This window comes from Alosa alosa, chromosome 10, assembly GCF_017589495.1.
Source record: "Alosa alosa isolate M-15738 ecotype Scorff River chromosome 10, AALO_Geno_1.1, whole genome shotgun sequence".
Taxonomy (NCBI): Eukaryota; Metazoa; Chordata; class Actinopteri; order Clupeiformes; family Clupeidae; genus Alosa; species Alosa alosa.
The window spans coordinates 25,510,928-25,529,202 of NC_063198.1; the positions used below are offsets into that span (position 1 = coordinate 25,510,928).

Consider the following 18,275-nt stretch of genomic DNA (forward strand, 5'->3'; position numbering starts at 1 on the left):
CATCCAACTTGCTGAGGCCCCCCTGGTGCCCCCTCGCGGCCCCCCAGGGGGCCCCGGCCCCCACTTTGAAAACCACTGCAGTAGGGCACAAGGTAGCAGACTGAGGTAAAACTGGCAGATACCCACGATTTTCTTATAGCCCTGTCATATGGTTACTACCATATGCTTGTTTTATCACTGCTAGTTATTTTTGCTCAGTAGCTGCTGTAAGAGTTTGAATGGAGTCTGTATACAGTGCTGTTAGCACATCTTACAGTATTTGGCAAAAACACCAACAGTCTTGATGAACAGGTTTGGACAGGATACGCATAAGTACTCTTACGCATGTGCTTGCAATTGATTTTTGATCATTAGTTTGGCTTAAGTTTTCATAAAGCCATTTGACAGTTTGTTTTCATAAAGCCATGCAGTTTATTTTCATAAAGCCATGGGACAATAGAGAGGCATGAAGACAGAACAGAGGGTTGCTCTTCGGTGTCAAGTTTAACATAGTACCTCACAATTAGACAGTATTTGAAACAACATTAAGAAATTGTAGTCTTCAATGCACTAGCCAGCTGGTAATAATAAAAGTGGATTAGCATGGTTAGCAGTGTCTTGTGGCGATGCAATGTTTTTTCTTAGTTGTGTGTGTGTATGGGTGTGTGTGTGTGTGTGCCCAAGGCAGCCTGTGGGAATATGTCTCATATGACCAGATAGATATGACCAGATATGACCATAGTCCTTAGTTATGTGTGGGTACCAGCATAAATAATATAGACAAATAGGAGAGTAAAGTATAATGTAGACAAGGTAAAATAAAAAACTATTTCAGTGCAAGAACAGGTTGAGGTAATAGGGTTATAGCCATTCATTCATTCAGTATTGTAGCAGAAGCCTGACCGCAGCCATTGATCATGTGTGCTAATATAGCATGAAAAACAGTGTAGCAGTAAAACAGTAGTGAAAACATTAGGCTGTGTACATTAGTAAAACAGTAGTAAGCAGTAGTGGGCAGTCAGTACTCAAACATGGACATCGAGAGGGTGGAGAGGCAGACAGACTAAGCAGAGAAGTCTATCTCTCCTCTTCCCTTTAGTGAGGCATTGAACAATGGCCCTAGGAACAAATTACTTCCTCAGCCTTTCAGTTGTGCATGGCAGTGAGCGAAGTCTCCAGCTGATCAAGCTCTTTTGGTTTTTGATAGTGCTGTAGAGCGGATGACATTCATTGTCCAAGATGTTGATCAGTTTGTTTAGGGTCCTTTTGTCAGATATTGAAGTGATGCACTCCAGTTCAGCTCCCACTACAGAGCCAGCTTTCCTTACCAGCCTGTCAAGTCGCCCAGCATCCCTCTTCTTTGTGCTTCCTCCCCAGCATACCACTGCATAGAAGAGGGCGCTGGCCACAACAGACTGGTAGAACATCCTGAGGAGCTTGCTGCACACATTGAAGGACCGCAGCCTCCTCAGGAAGTGCTCTGTCCTTTCTTGTAGAGTGCATCAGTGTTGGCTGACCAGTCCAGTTTATTGTCCAGGTGGAGACCCAGATACTTGTAGGTGCAAGAACTCATTCTCATCAAACTGAGTTTAGTACTTGCCTCTAAAACATACTTCAATTGTGGCAAATTGGGCCATGGTGTTGCTTTGATTTAGACTAGTGAGCCTTGGTTTAGTGAGCCTGTTTTTATTTTTTAATAAAACCTTTAATAAACAGTGTATACCTACTCTAAAATATGTTTTTTTCTTTTTGACAGGGCAAAAGTCTTCCGTGGAAAGAAAGTTCAAGGAGAATATGACATCAAAGTTGAGCAGGTAAAGTTTTACAATTTTCTTTGTAACTGTGCATAAGGCTTCAAAAACAACTTTGAAACCATTATTGTGGTTATGTTGGATTACTGCACACATACCGTGTACTTTTAAAGACCTCTGACATTTTTTTTTTTTTGACATTTTTAAAATGTCCATTAGGTGCTTTTTATGTTATACGACATATCACAAGCAAAATTTAACAGTCAATGTCTTGGCGCCCTTTTTCCCCTTTGATCACTTTGTGAGACACAGCTCACATATTGGGAACTAAATGCATGGATCTAAGTCACTGAAACATCTATAATCAAACCTTAGGGGGATTCGACTTGATGTAGCCGCCTGCAGCTGTCCTAAGCTGACTGCATAACATGATTATTTCTGAGATACTGATACGTTTTCAAACCGGAATTGTGCATACATTATGGTTGAAAACGTATCAGAGCTTGTGGAACAAACAAACAAAAAATCGCCCACATAAAATGCTACCCTATCAGATCTAATGTTTTAGTGGTAAATATGGCGAAACACAAGTAAGTCAAGTAAGAGTACTTTGAAAGGCGACGCCAGGAGTTGACGACTTCACAAATGTGCCTAACATCAGCATGTTCCAAACAAGTAGGCACTTCACCCACCATATCAGTTGGCTTGAAAGAATTGAAAAATATGGGTTGGGATTTAATGACCTTGGGAAATGTCAGACCAGTTAAGAACCACTGATGTAGACCACCCATTGCTCCAATCAGTCCACTGGCAGAACAATAGGCCTGACTGTGGTGGTACAGAGGCAGACAGACAGAGCACATTTTCTGAATCAGCCCATCTCCCCAACATGCCTCTTCAGTCCAGTCGTTACAGACATGCAGGGGCTTTCGAGGCCAAGGTCAAACTGGGGGAAGCCTTGGAAGCGTTGCTGCCATGCGCTAACGTAAGCGCCTGTCCCTGAGAGCAATGTATGTCAACATCTGAACTGAGGGCCGGCTCTCCTATTTCAGGGAAATGGACTCTCCACTGTGAGGTTGTCAGAATGATTTCGGAGTGGTACAGGGAAGCCCACATCGATCTATTCACCTCGCAAGAAAATCGTAATGTCAGCTATATTATTCAATAACGAATCAGTCTGTGCCCCTGAGGATGGATGTGATGGCCCCTCCCTGGCCTCCCTGGCCAAACGTCCTGCTGTTCGTGTTTCTCCCAGTAGATCTAAGCATTTACATTTACATAAATTAATTTAGCAGATACTGTTGTCCAAAATGACTTACGTATGTCAACTATCAGGGTTGGGTTGTAACGGATTACATGTAATCTGGATTATATAATCAGATTACAAAAATAAAGTAACCATAATCAGCCCAGATTACAATAAAAAATGTGTAATCAGATTATAGCTACATTGTTGGGGATTACTTGATTACATTTCACCATGCAAACAATGCAACTTTTTTATAATAGCCTAACAAATGTTTTAATTTGACAAGCAGCCCATTTGTTTGTCCACTAGATATCATCCAATTGCCTCTGTAGTTTCTTGACAAGAAAAAGGTTCAAATCAAAACCCAAGATGGAGGAGCTGTTGACGTTGACCGATAAACCCGTTCCAGTTGGGAAATATGTGTTCAGTACTTGGCAATATCGCCACAATTTTGAATTAAAGACAACAAAAAATAAGAATGTGTATATCATGTGCAAGTTGTGTAAAAAGTAATCCTAAAGTAATCAGATTATGTTACATGTTTTGGATTATCCTATTGATTACGTCACTGATTACAAAAATTTGCATGTAATCTGCAGTCAATAATGGATTACATTTCAAAGTAATCTGACCCTGTCAAATATATCACAAGGGATTACATTGTCCCCGGAGCAATTTGAGGTTAAGTGCCTAGATCAAGGGCACAATGGTGGAAGCCAGGAATTGAACCCACAACTTGTCATGCTACTACACACTAGCCCAGCTCCTTGACCACTAAACTACCACTGCCACACACTGACCAGGGTGAGAGAGAGGAGGCACACTCTAATTCTAATTGCTCCGAAATGGCCAGGGAACATCTGTTCGCGGAGATAGTCCATTTAACATCAAAGGGTTATCTAGCAGCCATTTCAGCATGTCATATAGGTTGTGTCTCCAGGTACACATCCATTAGCCACTTGCTCCCTCAGAAGGGTACTTCAGGCCAGCCTTGTGATCATTAGTCCCACAGTGGGATCTCTCCCTGGTGCCGGGTGCCCTTTGTGATCACCCTTTTGAGCCCTTACGTGATGTGGATATGAAATTCCTCTCGCATTAAGTGGCCTTTGCCTTTAGCGCCTGTAACAGCTAAAAGAGTGGATGAACTGCACACACTTTCAGCAAACCCCCTATGCACCAAGTTCACCGCAGATCATTCTGCTGAGAACAAACTCTGCCTAAGGATGTGTCTGCAGCTCAGTCTTGAGCACATATCAAGGCAGCTCCCTTCTGTCCCCTGTCATTCTCCTCTGATGAGCAGAGATTGCGTGTCCTATGTCCAGTACGAGCTTTGCTTATTAATATGGACAGGACGAGAGATATCAGATCATCTGACCAATTGTTTGTACTGTATGCTTTGCACAGCAGAGCACAACCTCCTATGAAACTCAAGGTGTAAACTTGCCTCAGGTGTACTCAGGTGTGAGGGGGGCAACAGGTGTGTCATGGCCAAGGCGGAGTTGGGCTCCTTGCCTTCCTTGTCACTGCCTGCCTTAGCCCTAGTTTGTGCATGCATCTAGTTCCTCATTCAGTCATAACGTGATGATAGTACATGCTGGTATTTGTCAGTGCCCTCATCAGGGGTATGCAGTTTGTTTGGATATGTTGCCGATCAGATTGCATATACAGCCACAGTAACAAAGAGGAACAGTAGAAGAATTTGTTGGTATTTGTGGGTTCCCGCGTCAAGGGCTTGCGGTTATCTATGTGTGGTGGTGGTAGCGTAGTGGTTAAGGAGCTGGGCTAGCATAGCCTGGTTAGCAGACCTTCTCAATTGGAATTGAGAGTGAGTGGGTCTGGATAAGGTTCACTGACTTACGACTTTCAGCAGGGGCGTAACTAGCAGTGAAACGAAACTGAAATTGGTGCATTAACAGTGTTTCCCACAGAATTGATTTATATTTGTGGTGGTAGGTTTGCAGAATTAACTTGAATGCAACAGTTTTTAACACATTAGCGCAGCGTGGTTATGATGCTAACAAGATTTAAGCACAATTTAGTAGAACCTGTAAATCATTGTGTTGTGGTCAATGTTGATATTGTGGTGGGCCGCCACAAATAAGTCAATGTATGGGAAATGCTGATTAAACTCTTAACAAGTCGTTTCAGAATGCAGCAATCTTGTAAACGAAGGTTTTCGATGCAGTTGTTTACTCAATTTCAAAGAAATACACGTCCATGCCGGATTTGCAATTGAATTTGGGTGCCTGTGTTTTAGGGACATTGGAAATGGGCTTCAATAGTCTCTTCGCCAGACGGACCTGCAGAGCAAATTCCAAATATGCCAAATGTTCGTATGGGTATTCCCAGGCTAGGGCTAGCATGCAGTAGCCAGAAAAGCTGTGGGTTCAGTTCACTGAGTTGTTCTGGGGACAATGTAACAATGCCCTTGTAATATAATTGAAGTCGCTTTGGAAAAAGTGTCTGCTACATGAAAATGTCAAATGTCAGAGTTGCTGATCGGATCATAAATAGCCACAGCAATGAAGAGCATTAGGATGCTACAGTTAGAAACATTTCCCAATGGAGAGATGTCAGACCCTCTTCAATAAGTGAAATTAGATTTGTATATTAATTTGACACACATGTATTTGTTGAAATAAACCCAAACTAATCTTTCAGTGGATCTAAGTAGTAGCCTATGCAATGTCCCAAAAGTACTCAATGCAAAAGTAATGAATTCATAATAAGTTGTTACAATCAGAATATAATCATAGAATGAAACTTATAATATGTATGGAGATCAAATGTTCTATTTGAGAATGTCAAAAATACATTGTACCTGTCATATTTCTCAGAGATCAAGCCTTGTTGTAGGCCTGAATGTATGTAGTGATGCAGTACTGTCTTGCTACCTTATTACTGGTTTGATGGTGTGCCCACATCATGATGGCCTTCCTGTTTACAAGGTGTTTACTTGGAGCTAAGGAAGTCATCAGGTTGTTAAAGCTATTCCTTTGATCTTTGTCTGGCTTCTCTTACGAACAGACATGGTAACCATTACACTGTTTCCTTCTGTCTCCCTTTCTCTAAAGAATGCTATTTTCCATTGTCTGCCAGCAATCTATAGGTTCATAAATGTAATGAATCAAGGGAGTTGAAGGGAGTAACAGACGCTGCACTTTAGCCGGGAATTACTGTCAGAAAATGTCACTGCATTGTAGATACTCAAGTTGTAATTGGTTTAGGTTAGAGGCATCACTAATGGGTGGGCTATTACAGAGGCATTGATCACACTTAAAGTCAACAAAGTGTCAATGGGGAAGCAGAACACAAAGCTTAGACATCATTATATCTGGTTGCAAAAATGAAAAGAATGTTTTTTTGTGTTAATGCAAAAAAAAGCGCTTTGAGTCTACCCCACCTCATAGAGAAATTTGTACCTGGGGAAATGTATCTTAGGGGTCACAAACCTATTCCATATCAGTTATGTTAGGCTACAAACATCCGAAGTTTCATGTGAAGTCGTGTGGACAAGTCTATGATATTGCAGACAAAAATGAATAAAAAGACAAAGAAATAATAATAAAAAAACACTGTATGACCACCTGCCTGTAATGCAACAGCGGTCTTATTTATTTGTGAAAGATAGACATTACAGTTTGGCTTATCATTTCAGGAAAATAAAACCAATAGCCATTTCTAATAGCTCAGTCAAATCACCATAAACCTGCGGCATGATACAATATGTTCTAGAAACCACTAAACACCAAACTTTGGTCTGATTGAAATTTCTAATACATAAATGTGCATAATAAATGATGTATACCTCTGGGAGCTCTCAAGCACAGAAGAGAGGTTTTGGGAATCCTAGTGGACCTTAGCTTTGGGTACAGTCCCCAGATCTGTGTTTGTCTTTCTTTGCTTATCAAGCCCAGATTATTAAGCCAGACCCACAGACCAATGTCAGATGGAATTGATTATCCAGTTCCTAAAATTTGCAACAAATTGCATGTCTGAAATGTGGCCACAAAAGCCACTATAAACTAAGGGAACCTTTTGACAAAGTATAGAAAAACAGGGCCCCAACATTTACAGTTTTATAGCTCAATCTCAACCTTTAATTAAAAGTGACTAATTGTTTTCACAGACACCCATGTTTTGCAGTGTTTTTTATAGGAAAGTAGTTAACAGTGTGCTGTTTAAATGAGTAATTGTGAAACACAATTGCATGATGTGTCATACTGACAGTAAAACCTAAGACAGCTAATCAGCCCACAACATCTTGTAAAACGCTGCAGTGGCTGGACAGTAAAGAATCGCTCAGGGTTGCTGTTATTGCCGAAGCCCAGTCAAAACAGTGTCCCCAGCCTCTTATTACACGCTGGAGATGAATGACATTATATTGCCACATGACTGCATACTCTCTGATCCTATAGTTGCCATGCACTGTATGATTTCTGATTACCAAATTTTTTTTTCAAATTACCTTTGACTGTATACGCAGATCAAAATGACGGATAAATGTAATAAGATTTCACATTAAATATTTCAGATTTTTACCCAATTGAAGATCGTGTTGTTTTTAGTTTGGCAATACTTTAGTAGAAATGAAATGAAATGCCTGTTTAAAGGGTGTGTATGTATTCTGGTTTTGTTCTCCAGGCTGATTTTTCTGAGATCAACCTTGTGGCTCATGCTAATGGGACCTGCAATGTGGACATGCAAGTCATCAGGAATGGGACTAAAGTGGTGCGGTAAGTCTGAAAGGTTCTCTTATTCTTCCTCAGTTACGGTACCCCTAATGAACATGTCACTTGTGCAGCATAGCTGTCTGGCTATGTAACTGCAAACCCAATATGGAACATTCCCAGTGGGATCTACTATCATAGAGGACACAAAGCAACCACCAGAAATGTGCCAAGGGGCCCCCTGCTATAGTGAATGAAGGGGGAAATAAAGATCTTGTGCTTGAGCAATAACTGGAGTCATGGGGCTGACTGAATCATAGGGGGCAATGTTTGTAAGGGACTGGATTTATTGCCCCATAGATCCCCTATAATCAAGATGTATTACCATAAAGTTGATAAGAGTGTATTTAATAGGTGGACTCATTGCATTTTCCCAGCACCTGTCAAGACCTGCTTCCAGTATTGTGTCTGGTACCTTGTCACAGAGGCCTGGGAGTGATTAAAAAAAAAGCATTGAATGGGCACGGTTCAACTCAAGGTCAAATTTTATATTAGCGGTCTCTCAAAGTGCCAGTGGGTGCAGCTGTAATGTGTGTATAGAATCTGATCTCTTCCTGAAGTAAGCCTGTTGATTTATAAAGTTTCACTAAAGATAACATAAAGATACTGTTTAAAAACATTGCCAAAACTAGTAGGAAGTAGTGATTACTCTCTCTATCTATTTCTCTCTCTCCCTCTCTCTCTCTCTCTTTCTCTCTCTCACACACACACACACACACACACAAACACACACACACACACTCATAGGCGAGAGACAGAGTGTTTCTCACTGTGGTGCCTCATTGGGGCTCATTAGGGCTCATTTATATTCTGTGCGCAGGAAGACTTGGTGTTCATCAAACTGTGCCCGTGTTTACCTCGCTCACACACACCCTCAGACAAAAGAAGAACCAACAGGCAGCATCTCCTATCACCATCACTTGTGCAGTGACCTGAGAAGCCTTCGCTCTGTTTTTCTTCCTTTCCTTCTCTCTCTCTCTCTCTCTCTCTCTCTCTCTCTCTCTCTCTCTCTCTCGCGCTCTCTAGTATCTTTTCTATCTTCATTTCAGTTTTGTTGAACTAGTTTTGCACTTTATGTTGTATGACAAATGAGAAATAAGGCATGGTGCAAGATCATCTGTTGTTCCATTGTAGAATTTTGGCATTTTTACCAACCTTGAACTCCAGTTTCATGTGCACAATGGTCTCTCTTCATTCCAGGGTCACTCATATCCTTCCTAATTTCTCCTATTCACATTTGCCCTTTAGGTCCTTCAAGCCTGATTTTGTTCTCATCCGACAACATGCCTACAGCATGGCAAAGAACGAGGATTTCCGCAACATGATCATTGGGCTGCAGTACGCCGGTGTCCCCAGTGTCAACTCCCTGGAGTCCATTTATAACCTATGTGACAAGCCATGGGCGGTGAGGCTTCCTCCCTTTGTTTAAGCTCATCTGGTGGTTAGATTGACCAAAAACTCTAAACTCTAAAAACTCTGTGTTGATATATACCATGGGTGAAGTGTTGTGCAAGTGACCTGAGATGGGAGAAATGCAGAAGCCTTTTCAGTGCTGCTGTCCTGCTGCTGTATTCAAATTAAAAGTGTTTCCTAGACGTTCAACAAATCTAATCTTGACAGTGAATAGTCTGCTTACTATACGTGCTGACAGGGCTTGAATGTATAACTAGAAGCAAAACTGTGTCATTATTATAATTTCCCTTTCACCTCTTTCTCTGCCATCAGTTTGCTCAACTCGTCGGCACTTGCAAGAAGCTTGGCCCTGATAAATTTCCACTTATTGAGCAGACTTACTATCCAAACCATAAGGACATGGTAAGCAAGTCATCATTGACCCTCACAGGATGGCAAAATCACAGACTACTGTGAAAACAGCATGTTCAGTCTTGTTCTGTGTTATGTATCAGACAGTGGCAAGAAATACTGATTATGATGTCATTACTTATGTAAGTGTTCCAGTGGCTGCAAGTGAGAATCTTCATGACAATCCAGACAAGAGAAGTTTATTTAGCCTCCCAGATAGGACATATACTTAGATATTTTGTGCATAAAAAAAGAAATCAAGCTTTAGTTTATTCCTTATTGTAAGTGAATATTTTTATTGAATGAAGGGACATAGTGTTAGTCTGGATGCTAGTCTATCTCTGCAGAGGAGAGACACAATACTCGGTCTGTATGCTGAAAGAGCTAGCATCCAGGCTAGCATTACACAGAAAATAAAGTATTGTTTGAAGAATATTTGAAATGTTTTTTTGAAAGTCCTAGTTAAACTTTACATACAATATTTTTGGTACGTATAGAAAACTATATTGACAGCAAAAGGAGACATAAATACCCATACAAACTTTTTGTATACAAAATCATTTCCTACATGGCTTCTATGCCTGCTTATGTTAAAGCAATGTATTAGCTTTTTGGCACAAGAAAAAAAAAAAACCATCGCACAATGAAACAAGATCACAAGGCAAAATCACAGAAAGAAGTTATCAAGGAGGCTTCCGTTTTAATCTAATGGGTGATTTCTATACTAATCTAACTCTTTTGTGCAGAGAGTTAAAGTCCAAATAATAGAAATATGCACATTTGTATACAGAATTCACACTGAAGTTCCAGGTGTCCAAAATATGCGCGCACATTTAAGTGTGCATACTGTACAGATTTGCTGCATGCAGCGATGAGAAATGTTCATGGTTATGGCAATATTTTCATCCTCAAAACAGACTTTTTTCACAATTCCAGTGTTTCTATTGCACTCTGGGGAAAGTGTTCCACTGGAATGGATCTTTCTTTTAGAGTAGATTTGAAAAGACAAGAGGAAAACACCAAACTGTCACCATATATTACACTATTGAATCAAGCAAAGACAAGTAAAGTCAGCATGAAACCCCGACCAGGGCTGATGTAGATTTGAAACATCTGTCTTCTGATGGGCACTCTCTTTCTTACATTCATAATAGTGGCAAGGTGAACCCTGAACGTCTTCGAACACAGATCTTTGAAGCCGCTGAGTTCTGGAGATCAGAGCGTGAGATAAATAGAGATTGGAAAATAGAGACCCATATGGCCCGCTGCCTCGCCTGGCTGATGGGTGAGAGTGGTGAGCGTGGCTTTGCCCTCAGGGGTCAGACAGGTCAAGCAAGTCCTTCTCAGGAGGAGGCCCACCCTGGTACCAGCCGCAAGAGCCATCGCTGCGCTTGATGCAGGCATGCTGCCGGGCCTGTTCTCCACTGAGGCTGTTGTCCAGCACCCAGTCTGTCCACAAACACTCGTTATCGGTGATCGTGGAACAGGGCACTGTGTAGCAAGGAGCAATCTGAGAGACAGGGCAGGGCCAATAGTTAGTCATTGGATTTGAATTAGTTTAGGTCAGATTTTATTTTAGTAAATAAAAAACATCAGCTTACATGACATATGTGGCATAATATCTTTTGCTCCCTTATTAATAATTATAAATAGCTCAAATCAAAAAATCAAGCTATGGCAACAGTTATTTAGTACTGTGCAGTACTCAGATGAAAACTAGTTATTTGAGAGATGACTTGATAGCTGTATAGTTGATCTCTGATGGGACATGAAAACAGCCGTCCTGTGCAGAATATTATTAAAGACTTAAAGGCAGCTGAAGATATTAGCCAGACTTACTTTGCAGTCACAGCCCATTTGATATCTATAATTAAGATTCTTCTTTTGCGTTAGTGACAAGTTGTCCCATGGCTCAGTAAAGTCACAAAGTCCAATTGAGACTTTTCCATCTCTGCGGATATGCCCTGCAGAACGACAATGATGTTCCGAGTTAAGAGGTACAAGTCTCTAAAGTCTAGCAGGATGTTGATCAGCAGAACTGACAAGCATTGATACAATTTTATTACTGTTTCAATGTGTGATATGTCATAATAGTGTACAGAAAAAAAACAAGAACTAAAGAACTAAACAAAAACTTGAGAAAGTGGAACTCTACCTGACAGTAGGTATTGAATTTTGTTATTGGAATCGAGCTTGACTCCGCAAAGAGAAGAGTAAAGTGGAGTGTAGACGTACTGGATGTCCTTAACTTTATCAAAGCCTTTAAACATCTGCAAGAATTAGAAAGCATTATTATGTTATTATCTATCAACATTGTAGCAGATTCATTTTCATTATTCAGAAGCAGGAACATATTCATGAACATGGCAGAGAAGTGGCCTTGACAGCAGCCTGATTTATGAGGAAGGAGAAAGTAACTGAATTCAACATGACAGAGTGACATATCACCACTATGGCATGTATATAGGAAAGCTAGTGAAATTGTATTGCCTGTTATTAAATTATTGAGCGCTTGTGACATTTTCTTCATTTTCTCTTTCATTCGGGCTCGTTGACTAAATAGATTTGTAACCTTGAGGCTGTCTACATGAGTTTAGATTGAATGAGTTGGGATGTGAGTGGAACAAGACAGGCAATGAGAAAAATCTCTTTAATTATTACTAGATGCAACGATAAGGCCTGAGGTGTTTTTCTGATCTCATCACATCAGTCAAAGCAGGAGGACATGGCAGTGAGTTAGTATCATACTGTATCTCATATTCACATACTGAGTCCAGGAACGAGCAGAGACATTTAAAGTGGTTGAAATTCAGATGGCCAATCTTACTCCTTACCTTAATGAGTTTAATTTCATATTGGACCATCTTCATGTAAGGGGAAGAGGTATTGCTTGGAGACACAATCTTCTCTCCTGATATCTTTGCTCGAATCACTGATAAATTAAACATGACTTTTCATTAGTAAAGCAATGATAAGCATAGAAATGTTAAACACTCTTAAAAACATGTTATAGCAGTTTTTCCTCCGCTTAGTTTCAAACAAAAAGCATCAGCTGAAGTCAAGCAAGTCTGGTTTTCGAAAAATCTTGTGTTTACATTATTCAAATGCAAATATTCATAATCAACTATGATGTCTATTGTTCTAACAGTGTTTCGAAGTGACCCCCACACACACACACACACACAAACACACACACACACACACACACACACACACACACACACACACACACACACACACACACACACACACACACAAACAGACACACACACACAGAGATTAATAGTCTGTGGGATGACCAGTGCTTGGGTAGGTTAAAAGCTGTACCTGGCCATTTAACAGCACACACTGATCTGTGGCTGTGATGATATTTGATCATGTGTGATTGTAACCAGAGACCTGAACAGCTATTAGACTGCTGGCACACTAAACCACACCGCTCCCCTGGCTGTTAATGGTTCCTCAACACTGGAGTATAAATCGGAACACGTTCTGCATCACAAGTACCTGTCTCTACCCTTTGGGTGCCCCAGCAGAAGAAAGGCTCACATTGTTCTAAAACAGGATTTCTGACTCTAGTAACCCTATGAAGCAGACTGCTGTTATCCATAGAGCACAAATCATGAGCGGAATGAAATATGCAAGAAACAAATATCAAGCAAAGAAGCCATTTTTTGAGGTGTTTTGGGCTATGCTGTGTGCAACCAGAGGGTATTAGCTTACAATTACAAGCTCATATCTGTCATTCCAATCTCCTTTGTCCTTGACAGAGGCTGGAAAGCTCATCCAGCTGGGCAGGCCTCTCCCTGTGGGGCCTGCCGGTGACATATTCCCAGCACAGCTTGACGTTCAGATCTCCAGCCCCACAGAGTCAGTGCTGTGCTGTCAGTTGTAACCCTTTAATGGGACCGTGCCAGTGACTGCTGGCTACGAGCGTGCAACAAGGCTGTTATTTGCTGCGCTGTCTAGGTTTGTCAGGTGCCCAAATTACTTGCACTTGCATGTGGATAGCGAGGAGAGTACAAAATGTATCTCACTCTATCCCAATTTCAGCTGTATGTGGATAGCGAGGAGAGTACAAAATGTATCTCAATCTATCCCAATTTCAGCTGTATGTTTAGCAACGTGCTGCATACCATTATTGAAACCAAACCGCATTAAACGTTCCCCTTGTTTTTATGGACAACTCTTGTGCAGTTTTCTGCCTGCCAATCTCAGGTGAATTGATTAGGTCAGCTTTATCAACACTGTCTGACTGCAAATATCTAGTTGCCCCCTGAACTCTGATTTCTCAAAATATGTCCTCAAAGACTTTCTCTCTCCTCTCCATATTTCTTTCCCATGTGATTACAGGAGTCTACTGTTCAGTTGTGAAGCAGCTCAGACACTACATTGTTTCAAACACACACACACACGTGTAAATATGCTGTATACTGCATTGCTAAACTGTCACTTTAAAGTCACCCTACAGGAAAGGAATTATAACTATCTAACAGACATGTTAAATTGTTAATTATTGTCCTTATGTTGCTCTTGATGTTTTCATATTTGAACCACACACAATGTCAGACAGACTGGTGCCATAGCATCTAAACATGTCACCACAAGCAATGCAAGCAATGATTTTGCATATTGGTTAGGAATATAACTACTTTCTTACAATGTTCAGATAGATATTTTCACATAATATTGCAACAATGCAAACACATGTCACTCCCCTCACTTCAGAAACATTTGTTATTTTGTTATGATATCATTAGAAAAGGTATGCAGATTTGGGCAATTCCCCACTACAGGCTAACATCTGCTTTACAGACGTGAACGCAGCAAAATGTGGGAAGATGAAGCTCTTAGTAGAGCATTTACAGCATGCTAAGTTTGTGGCCAGGTGAAACCATGTGTGTCCCAAAATGTGTCTTGTGGTGTAGCGGCTGTGAGTCAGAGCCTCTGTAACCAGCACTGGTTCAAATCTGAGCAACTGCCAAACTTTACACCAGACACTTTCAATCTGCATGTATTAGTAATGGTGGCCTGCATAATGCTCATCTGGCATGTTAATGAGCCCTGTGCTCTCCTGTGGAGGTTTCAGTATGAGCCTCTCAAGGGCTGTTGTCACACATTATTATTGGCAAATCACCTGCAGTGGTAGCACAGCCTCAGTGACTGCTGAAGAAGGGGACTAATACAGCATAGTGTTCCCTCGTGCTCTTGTTTCAATTACAAATAAAGACGAGTAAAGAGTACCGCTAAAGCTAGAGCATGTCATGTTTTGTATCTTTGAGGACTGACAGAAATGACATAACTACAGACAAATACGTTTCTGTATATTTGCAAATCATACTTTTCTACTTGGTTTTCTTTTCTTGGGAGGATTACCTGCTAAATAAAGAGCAAGTGCAAGAGCAATTTCAACAACAATTCTCATCCTGAGAAATCCTTTACTCTTACACTAATCCCTGTCTTTGTTTACTTATGAAATGTTTGTATTTAAATCCAGCGTAAGATTATGCCGGCTGTGTTCTTATTCCGACCCTTATGTGCTGGGACTACAGAGGGACGAAAGGTCTCCAGTGACTCAGTGGGGTTTTCTTCTACCAGTTATGTAAAAACGTCTAACACACAAAAAAGAGAAGGAACAGCCCAGGAAACTGATACATTAGCAGTAGTATACGCCATGTTGTCAAGGTTCCATTCTCTTATCAAGGCTATTTGGTCCCAGATGGTAATGGAGGCCATTAATTGTTATAAGATTTGTAGTTTATATTAGGTCATAACACCCAGTGTTTTTGTATCCATTGCAACATTTTTTAGCTGAAGTAGGATGTTCAGTTTGAGGACCTTTGAAGAATCAAAGGTTATGAAAATGCCTTACTGTTTTCTGTGTTGGCACGTCTATGTCAGCGAGAAGCCTTAATGGGATATAATTCTAAAACATCCAAAACATTGTTAAGGCTTATGAGGCCACCATTTATTTCCCGTCTGTGTTTCATTCATCACAACAAATTATGCACTTGTGCAATTTGCAATCTCTCAATTCTAATCCATAAAGGTTTCTAGTAGCTTGGCTAGTGTTCCTTTTGGCTACAGCAAGATGGTAATATAAGAAAAAAGTTGCTTCATTTGATGAATAACAGATGTATTACCTTCACAATCACAATGAATCGCGAGCCTTGTCATGTTCACAAAGATATCCTGTCAAGGTCTTTAAAGTGACCAATTAGTATGCCGAGCACCTCGCCTGGCCTATAGAAATGCTAATGGCGTGGGACTTTTGAAACTCATGTAGTACATTTACTCTTTGCGCAGCCTGGACCCTCTCCAGTAGAACTTTAGCACTCTGAAACCCAAGGCTGGGCTAATGGCTCTCCTGGTTGCTCCTATTAAGATCCAAGGAGTATGGCTGACAGGACACAAACTAACAGTCGCCTTGGGTCACCCAAAGGGGTTCCTAGGCAGATTCCACAGACCTTGGGTTACAGTATTACACAAATTGTGCCAAACCTACTTCAGCGCAAAGCACTGCCCTCAAAAAACTGACCCAAATTCAGTTATGTGTTCAAATCAGTTCTCTTTTAGCCAACCAATGGTGATTAAAGCTGCAGCATACCATGTTTTTATCATCTGTTTCATAGAAATGTGCTAAATATATATGCTATTTTTTGCACTTTGTCCTGTAGGTTCCAGTACTTATTAAATTATTAAGATTATTAAATGATCTTGGAAGCATTAAAGAGGTCCTGCCCTCTGAAGTCTGACAACGAGCCTAACACACTCGAGTTAGTCCAACATGAGAATTCCTGTGATTGACTTGCAGCAGTGTGAGGGGTCAGCTGGCCTTGTTTGTTGTGGCTCTACGACCCTGTTATAAGTTCAATTGTCAGAAAGAAAGTGCCATGTTAAATTCTTTCATTTCCATGCCAACTATTTTATCAGAAGTCCAGTTTTATTTCTCTTCCTCTCTTTATTTCTCTTCGGAGGTGGATAAGCCTATATGTTTTCCAAATAAGCCATATTTTTTGCACTCTGTACAGAAGCATAATATGTACACAGCTAGAGTCTGGCTTTTTACAATCTCTCTCTCTTTCTTCCCCCCCCCCCCTCTCTCTCTGACTTTTTGACATGTACACTGGGCTTTCCACTCCATGTGACGGACTCCAGCACTGTCCAACATGTTTCTGAGGACACAAAGTCAAATGGCACTGTTTATTTTGGCCTGCAAAGAGAAGAAGAGCTTGAGAATAGAAAATGACAGGGACAGACATGGAGAACGGCAGAGAGAGGGCGAAAGGAAAGAAATCTAAGTGATCCAAGAGAATTTTGTATTTATTTCTAAAAAAATGTTCAAATTTGAATTATCTTTAAAGCCGTTTATATTTTATCCACTCATTGAATTTTGGCCTTTTGATATTTCACAATTTATAACCAAATCCAATAGGCTGCTTGTAAATCCCTTGGGAATTCCACACAGTAACAACATACATTTACAGCCCTTCAGCCATTTGCCATCACAACAGCCATTAGTCTGAAACTTTGCACGCTGGTCTCACATTATAGATGTACACTGATACTATTATTGTAGCCAACAAATCCTCAGCTAGATCATGCCATGTCTCAAACAAACACAGCCCTCTCCAAATGGCCCGCAGGTGAACCGCAACTCAACCGGTGCAAACGGCGTGCACTTACCGACGTCCGAGTAGCAGAAGTGCTGCTGTGGGTGTGCTGGGTGGCAGCTGCAGCCCTCCGCTGCCTTGTCCAAGCCCAGGGTAAAGAGCAGCACCAGTCCCAGCAGCACGCATCCGGGCACAGGGACTCCCATGTTGTCGCTCACGGCTGCCTGCCCTGCCACTGAGGATTAAGGTCCTGCAGAAAGTCTCAGAGGGTCCCTGCTGGAGTCGAGTGCACCAGAGAGGGAGCAGGGAGGCTGACTAGCGTCGGGTCGGTTGGCTGTGCTTGGAAAGATGGAAAGGATGAGGAAAATGGCAGTTTGCACCTCCAGTGCCCTGACTCTCTGCTGTCTGCACTCTTTTCTTCTCTGTCTCACTCTTTCCTCTCTGTCCCTTCTCAGTCTCGCTCTCCTCTCTCTTTCACCTCTATCCTTCTCTCCACTCTGTATCCTGAGAGATTGAGACAGGGAACCCCTTATGTAGCTTTCATCTTTGTCCGTGGGAGGGACTGCCTCAACCAAAAAAAAAAAGAGGAAAAAAGAAGGGGAAAAACATGCCCCTCCTTCCTCTAGTCTCAGCCCCCACAGAATGGTCACCAGTTACATGAGCACCCTGTGCCTTGACTCACTAAGTACACACAGATCAAAAAAAAAAAAAGTCATGAATGAACTCCAGACCAACACTGTGTTTTTCAACTAAACCATCAGCCTTTTGCTGTTAGGATGTGTATGTCTACAATCTTTACTGTCTCCGTTCCCACTGCTGTGCAGTGTTAGATAACAGCTTAGGCTGGGAACGCTCTGTTACTTTGAAACTTACTAGTGAATCATAAAGGCGAGGAAATATGATCTCCCTCTCACTCTGTCATTTGCTGTTAAATTGCATTGCTGGATGTCAGCCCTGTATCATTAGTTTTCTGTGCAGGTATGAGACAAACAACGCTGCAGGCATCACACCTGCCTAAAATATTATTGGCATGATTCACAGACAGACAGCCCAGGGTCACCCAGACGTACAAGTTCAAAATCATCTGATCAGGGGAGAACTTATGTCAGTTGTAAATCCAGAATGCTGGCAGAAGGTGAAACAGTGTGGG

At 41.3% G+C, this 18,275-nt stretch overlaps 1 protein-coding gene across 1 annotated transcript; it reads right to left on the minus strand.

Moving 5' to 3' along the window:
- Positions 1-9,775: 9,775 nt before the first annotated feature.
- Positions 9,776-17,674, minus strand: LOC125302022 (metalloproteinase inhibitor 4-like). Its single transcript, XM_048254966.1, has 5 exons — positions 17,199-17,674; positions 12,347-12,444; positions 11,668-11,782; positions 11,352-11,476; positions 9,776-11,022 (listed from the first exon to the last, which is right to left on the minus strand). The coding sequence occupies exons 1-5, from the start codon at positions 17,329-17,331 to the stop codon at positions 10,825-10,827; spliced, it is 669 nt and encodes a 222-aa protein (XP_048110923.1). The 5' UTR covers positions 17,332-17,674; the 3' UTR covers positions 9,776-10,824.
- Positions 17,675-18,275: the final 601 nt, after the last annotated feature.